The sequence below is a fragment of the Vanrija albida genome (assembly GCF_041260175.1).
Source record: "Vanrija albida strain AlHP1 chromosome Unknown contig_3, whole genome shotgun sequence".
Lineage (NCBI taxonomy): Eukaryota > Fungi > Basidiomycota > Tremellomycetes > Trichosporonales > Trichosporonaceae > Vanrija > Vanrija albida.
The window spans coordinates 3017088-3035532 of NW_027191422.1; the positions used below are offsets into that span (position 1 = coordinate 3017088).

The 18445-nt window shown below is 62.5% G+C and overlaps 6 protein-coding genes across 6 annotated transcripts; 3 read left to right on the forward strand and 3 right to left on the reverse strand.

The window, feature by feature from the left end:
• Window positions 1–445: 445 nt before the first annotated feature.
• On the forward strand, window positions 446–1605 carry Q8F55_004506 (uncharacterized protein; the record flags this gene model as incomplete). Its single annotated transcript, XM_069353019.1, has 5 exons — window positions 446–634; window positions 668–1076; window positions 1111–1274; window positions 1310–1518; window positions 1554–1605. The coding sequence occupies 5 exons, from the start codon at window positions 446–448 to the stop codon at window positions 1603–1605; spliced, it is 1023 nt and encodes a 340-aa protein (XP_069210437.1).
• A 75-nt stretch (window positions 1606–1680) lies between these two features.
• On the reverse strand, window positions 1681–7406 carry Q8F55_004507 (uncharacterized protein; the record flags this gene model as incomplete). Its single annotated transcript, XM_069353020.1, has 10 exons — window positions 1681–4350; window positions 4394–4929; window positions 5577–5720; window positions 5766–6120; window positions 6156–6633; window positions 6669–6862; window positions 6900–6984; window positions 7023–7123; window positions 7171–7236; window positions 7281–7406. 10 exons carry the CDS (start codon window positions 7404–7406, stop codon window positions 1681–1683), a joined length of 4755 nt encoding a protein of 1584 aa, XP_069210438.1.
• A 594-nt stretch (window positions 7407–8000) lies between these two features.
• Q8F55_004508 (uncharacterized protein) lies at window positions 8001–10003 on the forward strand (the record flags this gene model as incomplete). The annotated part of the gene is made up of 9 exons (XM_069353021.1): window positions 8001–8206; window positions 8241–8289; window positions 8324–8363; window positions 8396–8485; window positions 8592–8840; window positions 8904–9234; window positions 9271–9677; window positions 9721–9926; window positions 9977–10003. The coding sequence occupies 9 exons, from the start codon at window positions 8001–8003 to the stop codon at window positions 10001–10003; spliced, it is 1605 nt and encodes a 534-aa protein (XP_069210439.1).
• A 124-nt stretch (window positions 10004–10127) lies between these two features.
• Q8F55_004509 (uncharacterized protein) lies at window positions 10128–11772 on the reverse strand (the record flags this gene model as incomplete). The annotated part of the gene is made up of 5 exons (XM_069353022.1): window positions 10128–10266; window positions 10314–10833; window positions 10876–11143; window positions 11186–11430; window positions 11466–11772. The coding sequence occupies 5 exons, from the start codon at window positions 11770–11772 to the stop codon at window positions 10128–10130; spliced, it is 1479 nt and encodes a 492-aa protein (XP_069210440.1).
• Window positions 11773–13145: 1373 nt separating this feature from the next.
• Q8F55_004510 (uncharacterized protein) lies at window positions 13146–15070 on the forward strand (the record flags this gene model as incomplete). Its single annotated transcript, XM_069353023.1, has 7 exons — window positions 13146–13262; window positions 13306–13367; window positions 13409–13469; window positions 13516–13784; window positions 13832–13937; window positions 13982–14686; window positions 14729–15070. The coding sequence occupies 7 exons, from the start codon at window positions 13146–13148 to the stop codon at window positions 15068–15070; spliced, it is 1662 nt and encodes a 553-aa protein (XP_069210441.1).
• Window positions 15071–15528: 458 nt separating this feature from the next.
• On the reverse strand, window positions 15529–16089 carry Q8F55_004511 (uncharacterized protein; the record flags this gene model as incomplete). The annotated part of the gene is made up of 1 exon (XM_069353024.1): window positions 15529–16089. One exon carries the CDS (start codon window positions 16087–16089, stop codon window positions 15529–15531), a length of 561 nt encoding a protein of 186 aa, XP_069210442.1.
• Window positions 16090–18445: the final 2356 nt, after the last annotated feature.

An 18445-nucleotide genomic window follows, 5' to 3' on the forward strand; every position in this document is an offset into this window, starting at 1 on the left:
TTGCCCGCGGGGCTACACGTTGATCAGCGACTGCGGGGGCGGCAAGAGCGCGATGGAAGCAGGCAGGTCTCGCTCGGTCAGGCAGAGATGACCCGACGAGGCGAGTTGAGCGAGCGGAAGAGGTGCGGGGGTGGGCGAGCGAGGTGGATGGGGCGCGGCGGCGCGGGCCTTGGGGTGGCGTTGGAAATGCGGGGCTCGCGCGACTAGCAAAGGCTCGATGGCGCTTATGGCGCGCCTTTTCCTCTGCAACCTGCGAGCATGTCACCGTCGCTCGGTGTGGCTCTAGTACGCCATCGCACGCCGTCGCCGACGCCGCGGCCGACTGACTGGCCGCTGCCCGGCCTCTCGGACTAGCCCGACGTCATTTGTCGACTGATAATACTGACGACTATCGCGCATGCTCTCACGCCGGCACTTCCATCACATCGTCTCCCACGCACGCCCAATGTCAACAGCAAAGCCGCGCCGCCGGATTCTGGGTATCGGATACCCGCGCTTCGCGGTACGCGAGTGGGAGGACCTGGCCAAGAACTATGACGTCCACCACTTCGTCCCGGCCAGCGACCGCGCCGCCGTCGTAGCGGAGGTCAAGCGGCTCTGCGACGAGAAGGGTCCATTCGACGCAGGCTACGTGGTGCGTGCTGCCCTGTGACCTCGCTCACCGCAGCTCTTCGGCACGGCAGCCTACTCCCCGTTCGATGAGGCGCTCCTCGGACCCCTCTTGTCCCCCGGGACGTGCGGCGTCTGGGCCCAAGGCGGCGTCGGGTACGACGACGTCGACGTGCCCCTCCTCACGGAGCACGGGTGCTACCTCGCCAACACGCCGCACGCTGTCACGGCCGCGACGGCAGACATGGGCATCCTGCTCGTGCTGTCGACGCTGCGTGGCGTGCGGCAGGCGGAGCAGGAGCTGCGCGAGGGCCGGTGGAGGGGGAGCATGCCGCTGAGTGAGGACCCCGCCGGCAAGGTGATTGGGTTCATTGGTCTCGGCGCGATCGGCAAGAACATGGCGGCCAAGACAAAACCTTGGGAGATGAAGATCATCTACCACAACCGTCATCGCCTGCCGGAGGAGGGTGGGTCGTTGGGGCGGTTGGAGCTGACGAGCAGAGGAGAAGAAGCTCGACGCGACGTATGTGTCCCTCGACGAGCTGTACGCCTCCTCGGACATCATCTCCATCAACACGCCCCTCACGCCCGAGACACGGCACCTGCTCAACGACGAGGCGTTCGCAAAGATGAAGGACGGCGTGTGCATTGTCAACACTGCGCGGGTAGGTCTGTTGCAGCCGATCCGACCTAACGCCAGGGCGCCGTGATCGACGAGGACGCGCTGGTGCGAGCACTCGACTCGGGTAAGGTCGCCCGCGCCGGGCTGGACGTGTTCGAGCCCGAGCCAAAGCTCGAGTCAGCCCTGTTCGCAAGCGACCGCGTCACGCTCCAGCCCCATGTGGGCGCGTTCACGCGCGGGACCATTCACCGCGGCGAGCGCGACGTGTTCGCCAACGTCAAGGCTTTGTGAGTGTGGCCCTGGGTCCTGCTGACCATGGCAGCTTGGAGACTGGTAAGCCCGTCACCCCGGTCAATGACCCCGTCAGGAAGTAGTGTACGATTATGCAAGATTCAAAAAGGCTACAAGGTGGAGAAGGGTGATGGGCGATTCAAGATGTCGGGCTGGAACTAATGTTGGGGACCGACAACACTCGGCAGGCTGGAGGTGGTCGTCTTCCCGAGAGGAGACGCAGGGGCGGTAGCAGTGCTGGGCGCGGTCCCTTGCTCCATGCTCCGAGTCCGGCGGTGGAGGTTGCGAGCTCGGCCGCTGGCCTGCCAGCTGGCAGAGTCGGTAACGATATTCTCCTGCAGCTCTTCTGAAGGCGACGGGGGTAATGTCACGTACGTCCCCGACGGAGAGGTGTCGCTTTCGACAGTAGGCGGCAGAGCGACATCCGTGCCCGTACCAGACGGCCCGCGGCTCATGGCCTCGGCGACGGGGCTGAGGAGGGGCTCGAACGCACCGGTAGAGGACGCAGGGTGCGGGGGCGGTGGCTGCCTCGCTTGGGGGTGCTGCTGCGCCACCATGGCGGCGTGCGTCTCAGCGGACCACGACGACGCGGGCTGCGGCGCAGCGAGGCGCACGAACGCGTCCTCGACCGCCTCGGCGACCACGGCACGGATGTGCGCGTCGTGCGCGGCCCACCACTGATGCTCGCCGTCGTCGGGCAGCAGGCCCGCGTACGCCAGCCAGTGCGTATCCTCGGGGTCGACGACGCCGGGGTGCGGCTGCAGGCCAGGGCTTGTCAGGCCGTCTGAGCCGCCGCTCGGCGCGCTGCCGCCCGGAGGCTGGGACGCGTCGGAGGAAGCGGCAGTCGGGGGCTCTGTAGCACTTGCGCCCGTGAAGCTCCGGGAGGGCCGGATGCGTCGTGGGTTCGGGCTGGGGTCCGGGGCGTACGGCTTGGCCGTCTCGCTGTGCCGCCTACCCACCGGGTCGGGGAGTATGGGCGGAGCAGGCGGCAGGGGTTTTCTCTGCGACGCGGCGGCGAGAGCCTGTGCTCTGCGGCTGGCCTGCAGCTGCCCCTTGAGCTTGTCGCTCACGTTGGTGATGTTTTCGGAGCGCCCGAAGGTCGCGTGGGCGACAAAGTGTGCCTCGGTCGAGGACTGGGCCAGGGGACCGCCTGGTGCGGGCTTAACGGGCGACGGAGGTGGCACGCCCTTGCTGGACTCGGGCGATCGTCCCCGAACTGTTGGCGGGTTGCTGATCGAGTCGGGGAGGACGGCGAGGACGGGGTACGCTGGGCCATGGCCTTGCTGGGCCTGAGCCGCGGCGAGGACACGGGTAGGTGACGTCCTCGCTCGCGCAGGCGGAGAAGCGTTGTACCCGCCCGTCGCGGCGTCGCTCTGTGCATCCTGGGGTTTGGCCGCGGCGTCTGGCACGGGGGGTACACCCGCCTTGACCTCGTCAATCTGTAAGGCGATGCCAGCCTCGAAGACGACCATCTGGAGCACGGTGCTAGCGATACGCTGAAACTTGTCCAGGTCGGCCGCGGTGGGCTGGATCGGGGCCCGCAGGCTCGCCAGGCGGCCCATCTGCGCGGCTCTGAGGACCTGGACGTTGAACTTGTGGGCGACGACGGCGACGATCTGCGCGAGCTTCTTCTGCTCGCGGGCCATGAAGTCGGTCATCTCGTCCTGGGCCACCTTGACCGACAGCTTGATGGTCGAGCCGGCGAGCGCAGCGGGGCTGGGCACCGAGTCGGCGGCGGCCGAGACGATGGCCGTGGCCGCGCCCAGGCCGGCAGCGAGCATGCGATTCTGGCGCTCGAGCCGGACCTCCTTCTCGTTCATGAAGATGGCGAGCGCACCATACACCAGGCCAACGCGCACGCCGTACAGCTGCAGGTCTTCGCGGTACATGTTTGGCACGAAGCGGAAGAGCGTCTTGAGACGGTGGTGGATCTTGGCCGGCGACTCGGAGTCGGACGGGCGAAAGTTGAGCAGCTTGGTCGTCGCCGTGTCGTCGCGCGCGAGGTACGCCACGAGCAGGTTACATGCGGCGCCGAGGCACTCATCGTCGGTCGTGTATGCCTTGCGCTCATGCATGCGGGACAGGAGCGCCTCGAGGAGCGACTTTGTGCGCGTGTACCCCACGACCTTGGACAGCTTGGCCCTGCGGATGTCCGACGCGACGAGCGACGGCGCGAACATGAACACGGTGAGCGCGGCGTCCAGGTCGTCGCGGAGGTGCATGGTCAGAAAGGTGGCCGTCAGCGCCGTGATCTTTGGGCGGCGGACGGCCGTCCGCATGTCGATGTGTCGCGCAAAGTTGACGCGCGAGTAGGAGCGCGACGACTCGACGTAGAGCATGTCGCCGCGGTCGATCGGCGCCGCGGGTCGAGGCGGCGGCAGCTGCTGCGGTGAAACCGGCGCGTCAGGCGTCGTAGCGGCGCTGGTGGCGCTGTGGTCCGTAGGGCCCGGGGTGATGGGGCTCGGGGTGCGCGTCAGCCGCGGCAGGTGGTCGCCCGGCGGTGGCTCCAAGTGAGCGGGCGCAGGTGTCGGCGGCACGAACGTTGCCTGCCGCGGTCGAGGTTGCGCCAGTATCGTTGGCGCACTTGCTGCGCCAGTGCACGGCACAGGCTGCGACTGCGACCTGCCTACACCTGGGCGCTGGGCTGGTGCGAGCATCGTCGTCGCCGGGTCGGTGGTAATCGTCGCCGGGTCAGTGGTAATCGTCGCTGGGTCGCTAGAGGCAGACGCGCGCGGAATCGTGAAGGTGCTGTTCGTCGCCCGCGGGGTCGGCCGCACGGTGGGAGATATACTCGTCCGCATCGAGGGCGGCGGGGCGTGCAACACCGGCTGGGGGGTGTCAGATTGTCCCATTGTCCGGCGCGAGACCCACCTCGCCATCATAGTCCCACGCCACAGGCTTTGGCGCGAGCTCGTCGGGCCGCCACGAGACGACCGACACCATCGTAACCTGGAGGTAGTGCTCCATCACCTGTCTAAACCAGGGCCGGCAGACGAGGCGGGGCGTCAAGTCGCGGAGGTTGGGGCACACGGGCTTGGGGTTGGGGCCTGGCGTCGGTGCCGAGTTGCCTCTGCGGGCCGGGGGGCGCTGCAGCGCGCCGTTCAGCGCCGCCTCGTTGATGCCGTTCAGCTCCTTCGAGGGAGGGGGCGGCGGCGTGTCCGCCGCCGCTGTGGACAAGCGTAGGAGGGGGACACGCGACCGCGCCGCCGCCGGCGCGACGCCCAGCAGCTCCTTGAACTCGGCCACTTGGTTGTACGTCATACGGCAGTCGCTGAACCGGATTGGCGGGGGCAGCGAGAACTGGGCCGTGCGCCCTTGCACGTCGATGATGCCCCGTGAGCCGTAGAGCTCGAAGTAGGGCTCGGCCTCGACGCCCGACTCGGACATGGTTGGCGGCGCGTTCGGAGCTGGGGCTGTTAGCCTGGCTGCGGCGACCCGCTACTCACGAGCAAGCGGGGAGGGTTAGGCCATCCTGGATACTCCAGCTGTCGTGCTGGTGCCCAGAGGAGGTGAGATGGACAGCAAGATGAGTCGACATCTGGGACTGATGGCCTCGCGGGCATTGGCGTGCCTGCTAGGTTGTTGACAATGCGGGGTCGTGACCGGTAACGGCAACCAGGCCATGCGATGCACCCTAACCTTAAAGCGGTCGACGGAAGCCTCGTCACCTGCGCTTGCTTGACGGGTCGTTGCATTACGCAGTATGACATTGCGGTTACCATGTTGATCTGGCCAAGTTTACTGTCGAGGCGGGGGCGGGGTATGCTTTCTCGTCAAGCAAGGTAGGATCGAGGGGAGTGCAAGAAGTGGCTTGCACGCCTTCATGTTGACGGGCCATGTTCGCGGTGGCCGGTCAGGTGCACTCTCGGCCAAACTGCAGCAACTGGCGGACACCTCACCTACCTTCATAAACCCAGACTATTGAATACATGAGACACCCAGTATGCACCCAGTACCGCCCATCGCAACCTCGTTTGTCTCACTATGACCCCCCAATGCAAGTTGTTTGGTTCTGATTGCCCTCGTCACTCGCCCTCAGTCGTCCAGCCCACACTATTCCTCATAAGCTTGTAGAAGAACCGGATGGTGGACAGATGCGCGTCGATGTGGATCCGCTCATTGACCGTGTGGAATCCGATAAGGTGCTCAAAGTATGCCGGTGTAAACCGGTAGACGTGGGGTGAACACTCATGGTACCCTGGAGCGTGAGTTCGCGTTGCTTTGGCCCATCCAAGACACTCACAAACCGTGTCCGTCAAGGCCGTCATGGCGGATGGCACGACAACCGACTTGGGGAATAGATGCCTCAGCGTGCCTGCAACGAGCTCGAAGGCGGGGCCCGTGTGGGGCGTGGTGGGGGCTGGCTCGCACACTGGGCCCACCGTCTCGAGTCGGATGACATTCTGCTCCACGTCTGGATGGGTGCCGAACGCGTCGAGTGTGAGGTTGTGGGCGGTAGCGACTGGCCTGATGGCGGCCACCAGTCGGTCGAGCACCACCTGCGTCGTCTCGAAGAAGACGGTGCGGTAGTTCGTAAGGCTGGTGACAGTCTCTGGCAGGGCGTTCTCCTTGATACCCCCGTTGACCACTGTGATGGCCTGAACCGTCAGCCAGTGCCGTCACACACGCTTACCTGGGTAGTCCGGAGGAACACAGCCATATCCGGGTCGCTGGCGAGCTCTTCGCCAAGGGATGGCAAGCAATCAGGACAGTGCAGCTTCTTCACCATGCGCTCGTCCATGTCACCGTACTGCGCCGCGCACTCGAGGTAGGCGAAGAATGGACTGCTCGCGTCCAGCCGTGCGGGGCCAGGCGCGGCCTCCATTGCAGCGAAGAGCTGGCCGGTGATTCCGATGGCCGTATGTGCGGGCGGCTTGGAGCTGTGTCCTCCTGGCGTGGCGACGCTCATGCGGACGGTAAAGTACCCCTTCTCAGTCAGGCCGACGCGGGCAAACTCTTGGCCAAAGTCGGTGCCTACGCCAGTGAACCCCTCGTCGATGATGAGGCTGATGCCACCGGGGCCGTACCGCTCCAGGATTACTGCCGCGAGCTCTTTGCCACCGCGCTCGCCCTCGACTTCCTCGTCGAACCCGAACGAGAAGAGAACAGTTCTGCGGTTAGCTGCGACCCGCGCCCACACTCCTACCGCTCTGGCTGGAAGCCCTCGGCCACGAGCCTCTCGGCCGCAGCGAGAATGCCGACCAATGTGGACTTCATGTCCGTCGTGCCGCGCCCCCAAATCCAGCCGTCGGCGTCAAGGTGTGCCGAGTACGGCGGGTGATCCCACTGGCTCTCGGTAGCGGGGTTCACGGGCACCACATCCTGGTGGGCCATGAGGACCTGCGGAGTGAGCTCTGGCCCCACATCCGGCACTTACGATGGGCTTCAGGTCCGCCTTGCTACCTTGCCAGGTGTACAGGAGTCCATGGACATTCACATGCTCGAGCTTGAGCTTTGCATGGCTTGTCGGGGTGAGCGCCGCGCAGCGTCTCCGACTCACACTGCGGGAAATGTCGCTTTCAGATATGCCTCGAAGTCATAGAATGGATCAAACTGCGGGTCGGACGCGTCTTTTGGCATGTTTTCGAATGTCTCTGTGCGCTGGGACAAGCATGAGCCGGCGAGGAAGCTAACGAACCAGCACTCACAATGCGGACCGCCCCAGCGAGCCGCTCATACGCCTGCTGTCGATCCGCGTCGCTATCTGCCGGGTTCTGGGACACGCATCAGCACCCACTTAACCAGCACCGCTACCTACCCAGTCCGGACCATGGCTCAGCGGTTCCGGCTGCTTCGGGCACGAGTCGGTCTTCGACTCGATGGTCGTAAACTTTGCGTGCCGACACTCGGTGTGATCGTGGGGTTTTGCGGCGCTGTCCCCCATGCTGGCGTTTCGATGGAGTACCAAGCCGACAAGCAAGACGGCGAAGGTCAGCCAGAGCCCCCGCCATGGTCCCTTTTGAGCCATGGCTAGGAGGTTGGTGATGCGTGGGGCGACCGAGGTATGGAACACCAAGCCGAGGGATGGTGGAGTTGGGAGATGTGGGGAAACCTGGGGGCGGCCCGCCTTGGGCGCTTGTCGGTGGCGGCCCGACGCCTGGCAGGTGACGATTAAGCGCCGAGAACCGTGTTCATAGCCGACTCCATCGCCCCTCATCCCGAAGCCTGTCTGCTGATGTGCATCGTTTCCGCCTGCAGAGTAGGGACATCGGAGGCCCAGGCATCGCGGAGAGAGCCTATCTGCCGCGGTAAATGACAGGCCGCATGCCAAACTGCTCCACTCTGCCGAATCCCGCTCCTTGTCTTCGGCGGACAGCTGACATCGTTCGGCGGCGGACTCCGCTCCATTCCAGATCGTGCGCAAACACACGTCCATGCCGATGTCTCTTAAGCACCATCCGTGAGGGGTTAGCAGCCACCTAACGTGCTTTTGGCGCTAGCTTTCCTTCCGAGACGCGTTTAGAGCCTCGACCTCGCCATGTCTGGAGACGACGACATCAAGCCCGTGTCCACGACCACGCCGGTGGAGAAGGAGTACCACGATCTCCAGAGCAGACCTCTCGGCACGCCGACCGGAAAGGATGAGAAGAACAACCACCTCGCCAAGGTTGTCCCCGTCTCGGTGGTCCCCGGTGATGAGATTGATGACGCTGAGGACCTTGTTGCTGCCGAGCACGAGTTCACGTATGTCCCCTGCAGTGGGGCGATCTGACGCCAGGCCGGAGGAGTACAAGCGGCTGATGCGCAAGGTCGACTGGATCATCATGGTGGGTCTGCCCAACTCGTTGGAGCTGATCCCAGCCCATGCTCATGTGCATCTATGGCATCCAATACTCGGATAGTGCGTAAAGCATCAAGCTCGGCTGACTCCAGAAACCTCGCTCTCCGCCGGAGCCATCTTTGGACTTCCTGAGGACACAGGCTTGAAGGATGGGCAGTTTGGCAACCTCGCTGCCTTCTTCTGTGGGTCGTCTGTGGCCATCGCTCGCCATTCACTAACACCGGGCTCTTCACTCTCACGACACTTACACTCACTTTTGCGACCAACGCACAGACATGTCCTATGCAGTGGCCCAGTACCCGATGCAGTGGGCGCTCCAACGGGTCCCACTCGGCCGAGGCTTAGCCGCCTGCTGCATCATCTGGGGCGCCATGGTCATGCTGCAAGGAGCATGCCACTCGTACGCTGGGCTTGCCGTCGTTCGTGTCGTCCTCGGCTGGTTCGAAAGTGTGGTCACACCGGGCTTCGCCATCTACACTTCTTCCTGGTATCTGCGATCTGAGCAGACCCAGAGGCAGACGATGTACTACTCCATGAGTAAGTGCAAGGACGCCGTCCCGGCAAATCGTGCCCGCGCTAACCTCGCCCCCCCTTGCCCAGACACCTTCTTCGCCATGGTGTTCGGAGTGAGTATCTACTACATTGCGCTCGACGCGCAGACCCGTGGTGGCTTGGCCGCCTGGCGTGTCATCTGCCTCTTCCTCGGCGCCATCACTGTTGGCCTCGGCATCATCTTCGCCATCTTCGGCGGAACGCCAGACGAGGTCTGGTGGCTCTCGGCCCGCGAGAAGCGCATGGCCAAGGCCCGCATTGTTTCCAATGCGACCGGTGGCGGCGAGAAGCACCCGTGGAAGTGGAAGCAGGTGCGCGAGTGTCTCAAGGATCCGCAGTACTGGCTTGCAGTTGCTATCAACTTCTTTGGCGACATCCCGTGAGTGGCCTTGGCGGAGTAGAAGCTTACAAGTAGAAACGGCTCGGCGACAACTTTCAACAACATCATCTGGGTCGACATGGGGTTCAATAACCTGGATTCCATCCTCTTCAGCCTGCCGTGTTACGCAATCACATTCGTCTGCGTGATCGTCTCTGGCTTGCTGATCTACAAATGGCCGAAAACGCGCTTCCCCCTCGCCATCCTCTTCAACATCCTGACCACCATCTCACTCCTCTACGTGGGTATCGCCTCCGACGCAGACAGGTGGAGCAGGTGGGGCGTCTACAACATGAACCTGCTCTTCTCGGTGTCTGCGTTCATCCTCTACTGGCCGATGATGAGCTACAATGTCGCCGGGCGAACAAAGAAAAGTTTCTTCGGAGCGAGCAACTTGATCAGCTACTGTGCGGGAAACATTGTCGGGACGCAGATCATCCGTCGTGAGTTGCTTCGATGCGGCTGAGGGCCAGACTGACCCACCAGCCTCTCAAGCCCCCAAGTACGTCGTCGGCCTCTCCATCGCGGCCGCCTGCATGTTCCTCTGTGTCTTCCTCACTATCGCCTGGTGGTGGTACTACGCCTGGGAGAACAAGAAGCGTGAGGCCGAGTTTGCGGCCTCGGGTTTGTCGGTGGAGGAGAGAGAGCACCTGAACCGCGTGGCGGGAGAGACAGACATGACGGACATGGAGGTCAGTAGCGTTGCTGGTGAAGGGGGTACGAGAGTGCTGACAATATACAGAACCGACACTTCAGGTATCTCATTTAATGTTGGGAGTGATGTTCAGTGTACGAGAGTAGAGTAATATGAATCAACGAACAAATGCAACAGTTGTCCACCTAGGTCTCTATTCTGCTATGCATGTCTTTCGCTCTCCTGTTTGCACACTAGTCTACTGCTTGATGAGGTGGTCCATGACGCGGCGGAGCATCCACACAGTGTCCTTGGGGTAACGGGTGCGCTTGGGGCTCTCAAAGTCGACAGCCGTGAGTCCGAAGCGGGGAACCATGCCGGTGGTCCACTCGCAGTTGCTGTGGGGTCAGCCCGGCCGTCCATATGCACAAGCGCCTCCACTCACTCTAGCAGCGACCAGCACATGTACCCGCCAATGTCGATGCCGTCGTCACGAACTGCCTGCGCGACCTCGCGGATGTAGTTGGTGTAGTACGTCTGCTGCTGGAGGTTGGCGGCGCCGTGGCACGCCTCCTCGCGCGTCATCTTGAACTCCTGGTCGGCGGCGAAGCCATTCTCAGTGATGTACAGCCTGAGGCCGGAGCGGCGGAGGTAGCGCGCGTGGATGTGGCGAAGGAGCTCGCGGAATCCCCAAGGCACGTCGTAGGGGTGGCCATACTGGCCCCTGTTGCCGATGACCTTGCCGTTGCGGTCCTCCTTGACGCGCTCCTGCAGGCCCTCGGCACGCTGCAGCACGGTCGCCTCCTCGGGCTTGAGCCACTTGCCCGTTGCATACGCGGTCGAGTAGTGGTTCAGGCCGAAGAAGTCGGAGCCGGCCTCGTTGATGACCTTCCACTCCTCGGGCGTGAAGTACATGTGCTCGGCACCGAAGCGGTCGATCAGCGTCTGGGGGATGAAGCCGAGGTCTGGGGCGTCAGCATATGCAGAGTGGTCGGGTCTCCACTCACAGATCGGGTCGGCGTACTGGCCAAGCATGAAGTCGTTGGAGGCCTGGGCCGCGGCACGCGCCTCGTGCGAGTCGTCAATGGGCGTAACCCAGTCAATGTTGAGCACGATGCCGATCTGGCCACCCTGCGTAGGGGCGAACTGCTTGTGGTACAGGTTGACTGCGTGGGCGTGGCACAGGATCGCTGAGCGCGTGTACTTGGCCTGGAGGGCGTCGGTCCACACGTCGCGCTTGAAGAACTGGGCGTTGTAGCCCGTGTACACGAGGGGCTGGGGTGTGAGCTAATTCCACGAAGCAGGACATGAGCTCACCTCGTTGTAGGTGATCCAGTTCTTGACACGGTCGCCGAAGCGCTCGAACAGGAGCTTGGCGTACGACGTAAAGTCGCGCACAATCTGCTCCGTGTCCGCAAAGCCCTCGTACCGGTGGTCGAGCTCGGCCGGCGTGTCCCAGTGGAAGATGGTGATCCAAGGCGTGATGCCCTCGGCAAGCAGCCCGTTGATCAGGTTGTTGTAGTACTCGATGCCCTTCTCGTTGACCTCGTCGTCGGCGCCACCTTCCGTCAGCACCGTCCCCCGCCAACTAACCCACCCTTGGGCTTGACGCGGCTCCACGAAACACTGAAGCGGTAGCTGTTCATGCCGTACGACTTGATGAGCGCAATGTCCTCCTTCCACAGGTGGTACGAGTCGCACGCAATGTTGCCGTTGCCGGTCGCGTCGAACTGGGGCTTGTTCATGAGCTCGTCCCAGATGCCGACGCCCTTGCCGTCCTCGTCGATCGCGCCCTCGATCTGGTACGCGGCCGTGGCGGCGGCGTACCAGAAGTCCTTGGGGAGGACTCCGCGCAGCGACTCGTCCTGCGTGATGAGGGTCTCGGGCTTGTTGTCAATGGTCATGGTGGTGTGTTGGGGATGCTGTACATTGTCTCATGTCGCTGCGCTCCTCTTTAAGACGCGGCGTCCCGAACTCCAGCGACGAGCCAAGACTCAAGCCGGCGACTCCCCCAGGCGACCATGGAGCTAACGCCGTGTGGTCGTACAAGTAGCCGCTGTCGGCGAGGTGTCCGAGCAGCCGGCACGGCCGCGACCGGGCTCAAAGCCGTTCGCGTCAGCGACTAAGCGGTTGAAGCGCCGGTCGCACGGCGATGAGACGTCGGAGTACGGCCTCGACACGGCGATAACTCCAGCGCCGCCATCACATGACCCCTACGCCGTTCCGGGAATATGAGGCGTTGAGCACGCGCAGCGAAGTAGCACTGCCGAAGGCGGGGCCGTGTAACTGCCGACGGCGGGGCCGCCCCAGAGGTAACGGAGCGTCCACATGGAGCCCATGGACTTCACCGGCGGCTGGGTGTGCCTGCCGGCGGCAGTCGACGTGCCGCCGGGCCACGTAGGTGTTCGACAACGCCGTACCGGCGGCATGGACTTGACTGCGATGCAGTGTGAGCAGTTCCGGGGAGGTGGACTTGTCGAGCTCGGGTTTCGGGTAACAGGGCCTACTGACTTGGCTGGCGGCTCGGCACTCGGAGTCCGTCGCAGCTCCATCACATGGGCTCCAAGACGCCGCACAGTATCGAGTCGGCTACCAAAGAGCCCACGATTGTGTTCTCTCCATCCTCGCTCACCCAAAACGTACGTGTCGCCAGACTCACCTGTAACTATCTTCACGTCACTTCGTCCTCCATCGCCACGCGGCGCCGAGCCTCGACGGAGTCGGCGCCATGCCCATGGGGTCGCCGTGGGGAATCGGCGATGTCCCGACAGCCCACACGACATAAGCGATGTCAACGCCGTATCTCGACTGACTCCGACCCGGCCAGAAGTGATTGGAAACGTAGGGCGGGCCTCCACGAGGACCCCGGACGAGCTGAGCCGGCGGTCCGAAGTCGGACGCCGGGCGGCAGGGCCGGCGAGCTGGCCAGGCCCCGCTTACCCCCGCCGCCAAGGTCTTCATCACCGCCCACCGTCCTCTCACCTCTCCCTCCTCTCTACCTTGGCCGACGCGACAAGATACGGCGTTAAACAGATACGGCGTTTGGACAGATCTCGGGCCCGACTGCGCGCGACGACAATCTTTCACTGGGGCCAGGATGGGGTTTGCGGGGAACTTGGCCGGTCGATAACAATGTCTACATATACGAGCTGGAGCAGCGTGGAGAAGGAGTCACATCGCCACCCGCGACGACACCGACACACTGAGCGCCCACCCTCCCCCCGCACTCGCATTCTATACCCCGCGTCCTCGGCGCTACAGCACTCTAATCGATAAAATGGGCGTCCCCGGTGGAGCTACCTCGGCGGGCGTGTCGACCCAGCTCATGACCGTCATTGGCGGCCGCGACACACGCTGGTACAAGGGCAGCCTGCTGCACCTGAATCTTCTTATTGTGAGTTGGTGCTGTGCCCGTGCCATGTGCTGACGGCGCCTAGTTCCTCGTCCTCATCGCCTCCATGACCAACGGGTACGACGGCTCGATGATGAACGGCCTTCAGTGAGTCGAGCAGCTGTGGAACACGCGCTGACGTTGCCCAGAGCTCTCGACAACTGGAAGGAGTATTTCAACCACCCAGAGGAGAAGCCCACTCTGTTTGGCGTGAGTGGATCCCCACTCCAGCATGTCCAGAGCTAACGTCGCGCAGGTCTTCAACGCGATCCAGAACATTGGCAACATTGTTGGTCTGCCCTTCGCCCCCTACGTCTCGGACCTGTTGGGCCGCCGCAACGCCCTTATCCTCGCCTGCTCGATCATGATCGTGGCCACCATCATTCAGACGGCCGCAAAGAACGTCGGCATGTTCATCGCGGCCCGCGGCCTCATCGGCTTCGGTCTCAGCTTTGCCAACATTGCTGCCCCAGTGCTCATCACGGAGCTTGCGTTCCCGACCCACCGCGGCCCCATCACGTCCCTGTAGGTCCCCTCTCCCCTGCCCCGTGTCCATATCTGACCGGAAAAAGATACAACTCGTGCTGGTTCCTCGGCGCGATCCTCGCCGCCTGGACGACGTACGGAACCTTTAGGATCAACAACACTTGGAGCTGGCGCATCCCGTCTCTTCTTCAGGTACGTGTCCCAGGTAGTGGGAGGACGGCGCTGACATGAACCAGGGCTTGCCTGCCGTGCTCCAGCTCGGCCTCATCTGGCTCATCCCCGAATCGCCGCGTTGGCTGGTCGCCCGCGGCCGCGACGACGAGGCGATCGCCTTCTTGACCAAGTTCCACTGCGGCGGCGACTCGAACGACCCGCTCATCCAGTTCGAGTACAACGAGATCAAGGAGACGATCCGCGTCGACAACGAGGCCAAGCACTCGACGTCGTGGAAGTCGCTCTTCACCGAGAAGGCCAACCTGCGCCGCATGCGCATCATCATTGGCCTGGGCTTCTTCTCGCAGTGGGTCGGCAACGGCCTCATCAGCTACTACCTCACCCTTCTGCTCAGGGGTGTCGGCATCACCTCGCAGGCCCACCAGACCCTCATCAACGGTATTCTTCAGATCTGGAACTATGGGTGGGCGATCCTCGGTGCGCTCGTGGTCGACAAGGTCGGCCGCCGCTTCCTCTTCCTCGCCTCCATGACGGGTATGCTTGTCTCGTTTGTGGCCTGGACCATCTGCTCGGCCACGTACGCCAAGAGCTCAGTGTTCGACCCCGAGTGTATTGCCGCCAACAATGGCAAGAGCAACAACTGTGTCGCGATCCGGGCCAACAAGGGCGCGGGTTACGCGGTCATCGTCTTCATCTTCACCTTCTTTGCATCCTACTGCATTGCCTTGACCCCGCTCCTGATCTCGTACACGGTCGAGATCCTTCCTGTGAGTAGACTGCTACATTGCCGGCGTCGGCTGACCCCACAGTACCGCATCCGCTCCAAGGGTCTCATGGTCATGTCGCTCACCATCTCGGCTGCCCTCGTCTTCAACCAGTATGTCAACCCCATCGCCCTCGATGCCCTCGGCTGGAAGTACTACATCGTGTTCTGCTGCTTCTTGGGCTTTGCCTTGATCTACTGCTACTTCTTCGTCATCGAGACGCGCGGACCGAACGGGCCCCTGCCGCTCGAGGAGATCTCATCCGTGTTCGAGGGCCCAGGATACTACGGCTTCCAGAAGCGTCCACCCCAGAACACTGTCGACGACGAGAACCCCGAGGATGTCAAGGACGTCAAGGATGTCGATGTGCACGTCGAGCACCGCTGAGCGGTTATCTGGGTTGGGAAGGGGTGTGCGGTGGAGGTTGTACAGTGGGTTGGGTCTGAGCAAGAAGGAATCGTAAATGCATTCAATCAGTGGAGTCTGCAGTTGTGCTTCGTATGCAGGGAGTGCGGACGACGCTTGTTCTTCGCCACCCCGCAAGGTTAATGTAGCCCACCATCTCCGAAGTCACCCCCGCGGTTTGCAACTGCAGCGACGCCGAAGCGCGAATGGTATATAAAAAAAAAAGTAAAAAGGTGCATATCCTGTGCGCGGCAATTGTCCAACAAGTTCAGACTGTGGTTACTCCAACACTACACACCTAGTCCTATCCCTCAACGCAGAACCGCATGCGACGTCACCAAGCCGGAGGGTAAACGGGTAGCCGGCTAGGCTAGATCGCAGACAGGGCTTTGTGTCGAGACGGGTCCGAGGTGATCCGTGTCACTATACTACTCGATGGCTCACTTGGAAGCCTCGAACTCCTTGACGAGCTTGTCAAGGGTCGACTTGGCCTTCTTGGGGTTGCCCTGGAGGTTGGCAAGCTCGGGAAGGAACTTCTGGTCGTAGGCGGCCCAGGCGGCGGCCTGCTCGTCACGGCGGACGACGACCGACGACGACTGGATGCCGGCGATGACCGAGTTGATGACGCCGACGGCGCCCTCGGGGGTAGCGACGGCCTGCTTGAGGGCGGGGACGTCGACCTTGGCGTTGTCGCGCTTGCCCTTCTGGTTCTGGGCGGCGGCGGCCTCCTTGGAGAGCTTGTCGAGGGTCGACTGGGCCTTCTTGGGCTTGCCCTGGAGCTCCTTGAGCTCGGGGAGGAACTGGGAGTCGTAGACGGCCCAGGCCTCGTTGGCGCGCTTGGGGTTGGCGGCCGTCTCCTCGAGGTGGGTGACGATGGTGCCGATGATGTCGGCCGCGCCCTGGGGGTTCTTGATGGCCGCGTTGAGCGCGGCCGTGTCAATGTTGGCACCGTAGGCGCTGGCCGCCAGCACCGAGAAGAGAGCGACGATGGTGAGGCGCATGGCGAGTAGCGAGTGACTTGGATAAAGTAGGGGAGTAGAGGGGGGTCGTGGAGTTGACAGTTGTTCGCCACGAACTGTCGACAATTGCCTTGCACTGAAGAAAGAAAAGAAAGAAAGACCCGAACTGAAGAACAAGAGCGAGGGGGTGGGCTCGCCTTATATATGCATTTGGACCGGCTGATGGGGCTGGTGTCTGCGCCGAAAGTAGTCACGCTGTGCGCACTCGCAAGCACAGAATCATACGCGCCATCGTCCTCGCCACATTCTTGCCCTGGCCCGCACAAACAAGACATGAACCCAACCCGAAAGCAGGCATGCGTCCCGCATCCTAATGTTCCTGCGGCGATCTTACCCAGTGTTCTATAGGATGAGCCACCCGCCACTTCCGCGGCGTCCATCGCTAGGTTCAGAGTTGTTATCAGTTGCAGTTACACCAGGTGTCGAGGAGCTAGCCGAGCCCAGCAAGTCTGTTTCAAGCCAGCCTCGGTGTGCCTATACCGCGCAATGCAATGTCCCCCGCTCGACGACAAGGAACTGCCAGTATGAAACTGGTTCACCGCTCAGGGACCTCGGCAGCAAGCCCAACGTATGGATCTCGCTCATGCCAGAGGGGGCGCGGATGGCTGGAACGCCGGCCCGTCCATCGACTGCCAGATGAGGCCGAAGGATTGTCAGTCGGACCCGTGCCTGTTCTACACGCCCAGCATGCCTTCCATCCCATATGCATGCCGGTATCGCTCGGGCATGCGATGCAGGCAAGTGTCCGAGATGCATTCCCCTGCCAGGTCTCGCGTGCATGCACGCCCATCCCTTGCCCCATCTGGCGGCTATGACGAGATTCGAAGTGGCCGACGAGACCTGTCAGATGGCGATAGCCCACCAGCCTGCGCGACCAGGGGCTGGTGGACAGACTCAGGACAATATCGGGTCATGACATAGGTTTGAGACAAGGAGCGTCAGATACACCAGCTGTGCGGGAGGACACGGGTGCTGTCCTCCATGTCGGAGAACCCGCGCTGTCGTCGCTGCTGGGTCGTGTCCTCCGCTTCCTGGCACCCGCACTGCCGCCGCTGTCGGCCGGCCCCGTGGAGCGGTCGGTCGTGACGTTGCTCGTTGCAGCAAACTGTGAGCGATGCGCACCACACACCGAACACACCTTAGACTCGGCTGTTATGTCCTGGTGCACACCCCCAGGTCCGATGCTGCCATTGGGGGCCAGCGCGTCATTGTCCAATCGCCGAGCGATAGTCGGATTGGAGCTCGGATTGTGGAACCTTGCTCGCGGCTTGCAATCCTCGAAGTGCAGACCAGATCTGTGGGGAGCAAGCAACTGATCTCGACGTTGCAACATCGCCCTCGCCACATCTACCCCATCCAGACTGCTCCCTCACAGTTGGCTCACATGTGCAAGATGGCAGGCTAGTGCTCGGGCATGAGGTTGGTCTGTCTGCGCAAGGCCAAGACAAGAGTAGTGGTACAGGGGGGCCCGTGGTTGGGATAGAACTTTCCAACGCGGGGGGGAAGAGACCCGACCCCATCCTTCCATCCCCGACCCCCCTCCCTTTCCTCGACACCATGAGGTGAGTCGACTTAACTTGACCCCCCCAGCCAATGCCACAGCCCTATTCATCAATCACATGAGTGACCCCCGTGGACCCCCGTGAGGCCGAAAGCCGCACGTGATGTTGCCAGTCGGCGCAACTGTGCCGACCTTCATCCGTCGGATTCGTGCCTCCCGGCTACGTTACTCGCGTCGATCTCGTCCGCGGCAGCCAACTCTGAGCGACGAGGGAATTAGCTTGCTCCGAGCTTTATGCGACGCCGCTGGGAGTACTCACGCGCAGCCAGTGCCCTACGTGATCTTCGTCGTCGACACACGGCCAAACCAAAGGGTCTAGACGAAGCCGAAAACTGTGGAGCTGATTGACGTGTTGAGACCATGCTAACAGGAGCGGCGTTCATTGCAGCAGCATCACATGTCAACGGCTACAGGCGGAGTTCCCGTCACCACGACGCCAGCTTCCCACTCCAAGAAGTTCGACTGCTGAATGCAGGAACAGACTTACGACGTTGTCTAGACTGGAGGCGTCTTTGGGTTACGTTGTGCTGATCGTGCTGAGAGATGATCCGTTTCCCAGGCAGTGTGGAGCTAAGACGGGACCGGAGCGAACAACATCTCCGGGGCCTGGCGGCAGACACGAATGTGACGGGGAGAGGATGAATCCGATGGATGGCTCCACAAATATCGAGAAGTCACTATTTTCTCGTGTCCAGTAGCTCGCTCGTGTCTGTAACTGAATTTCCCTCGCAACAAAGACGCCGAGCGCGATGCCGGGTGCAATGCCGAGCGCTTAGC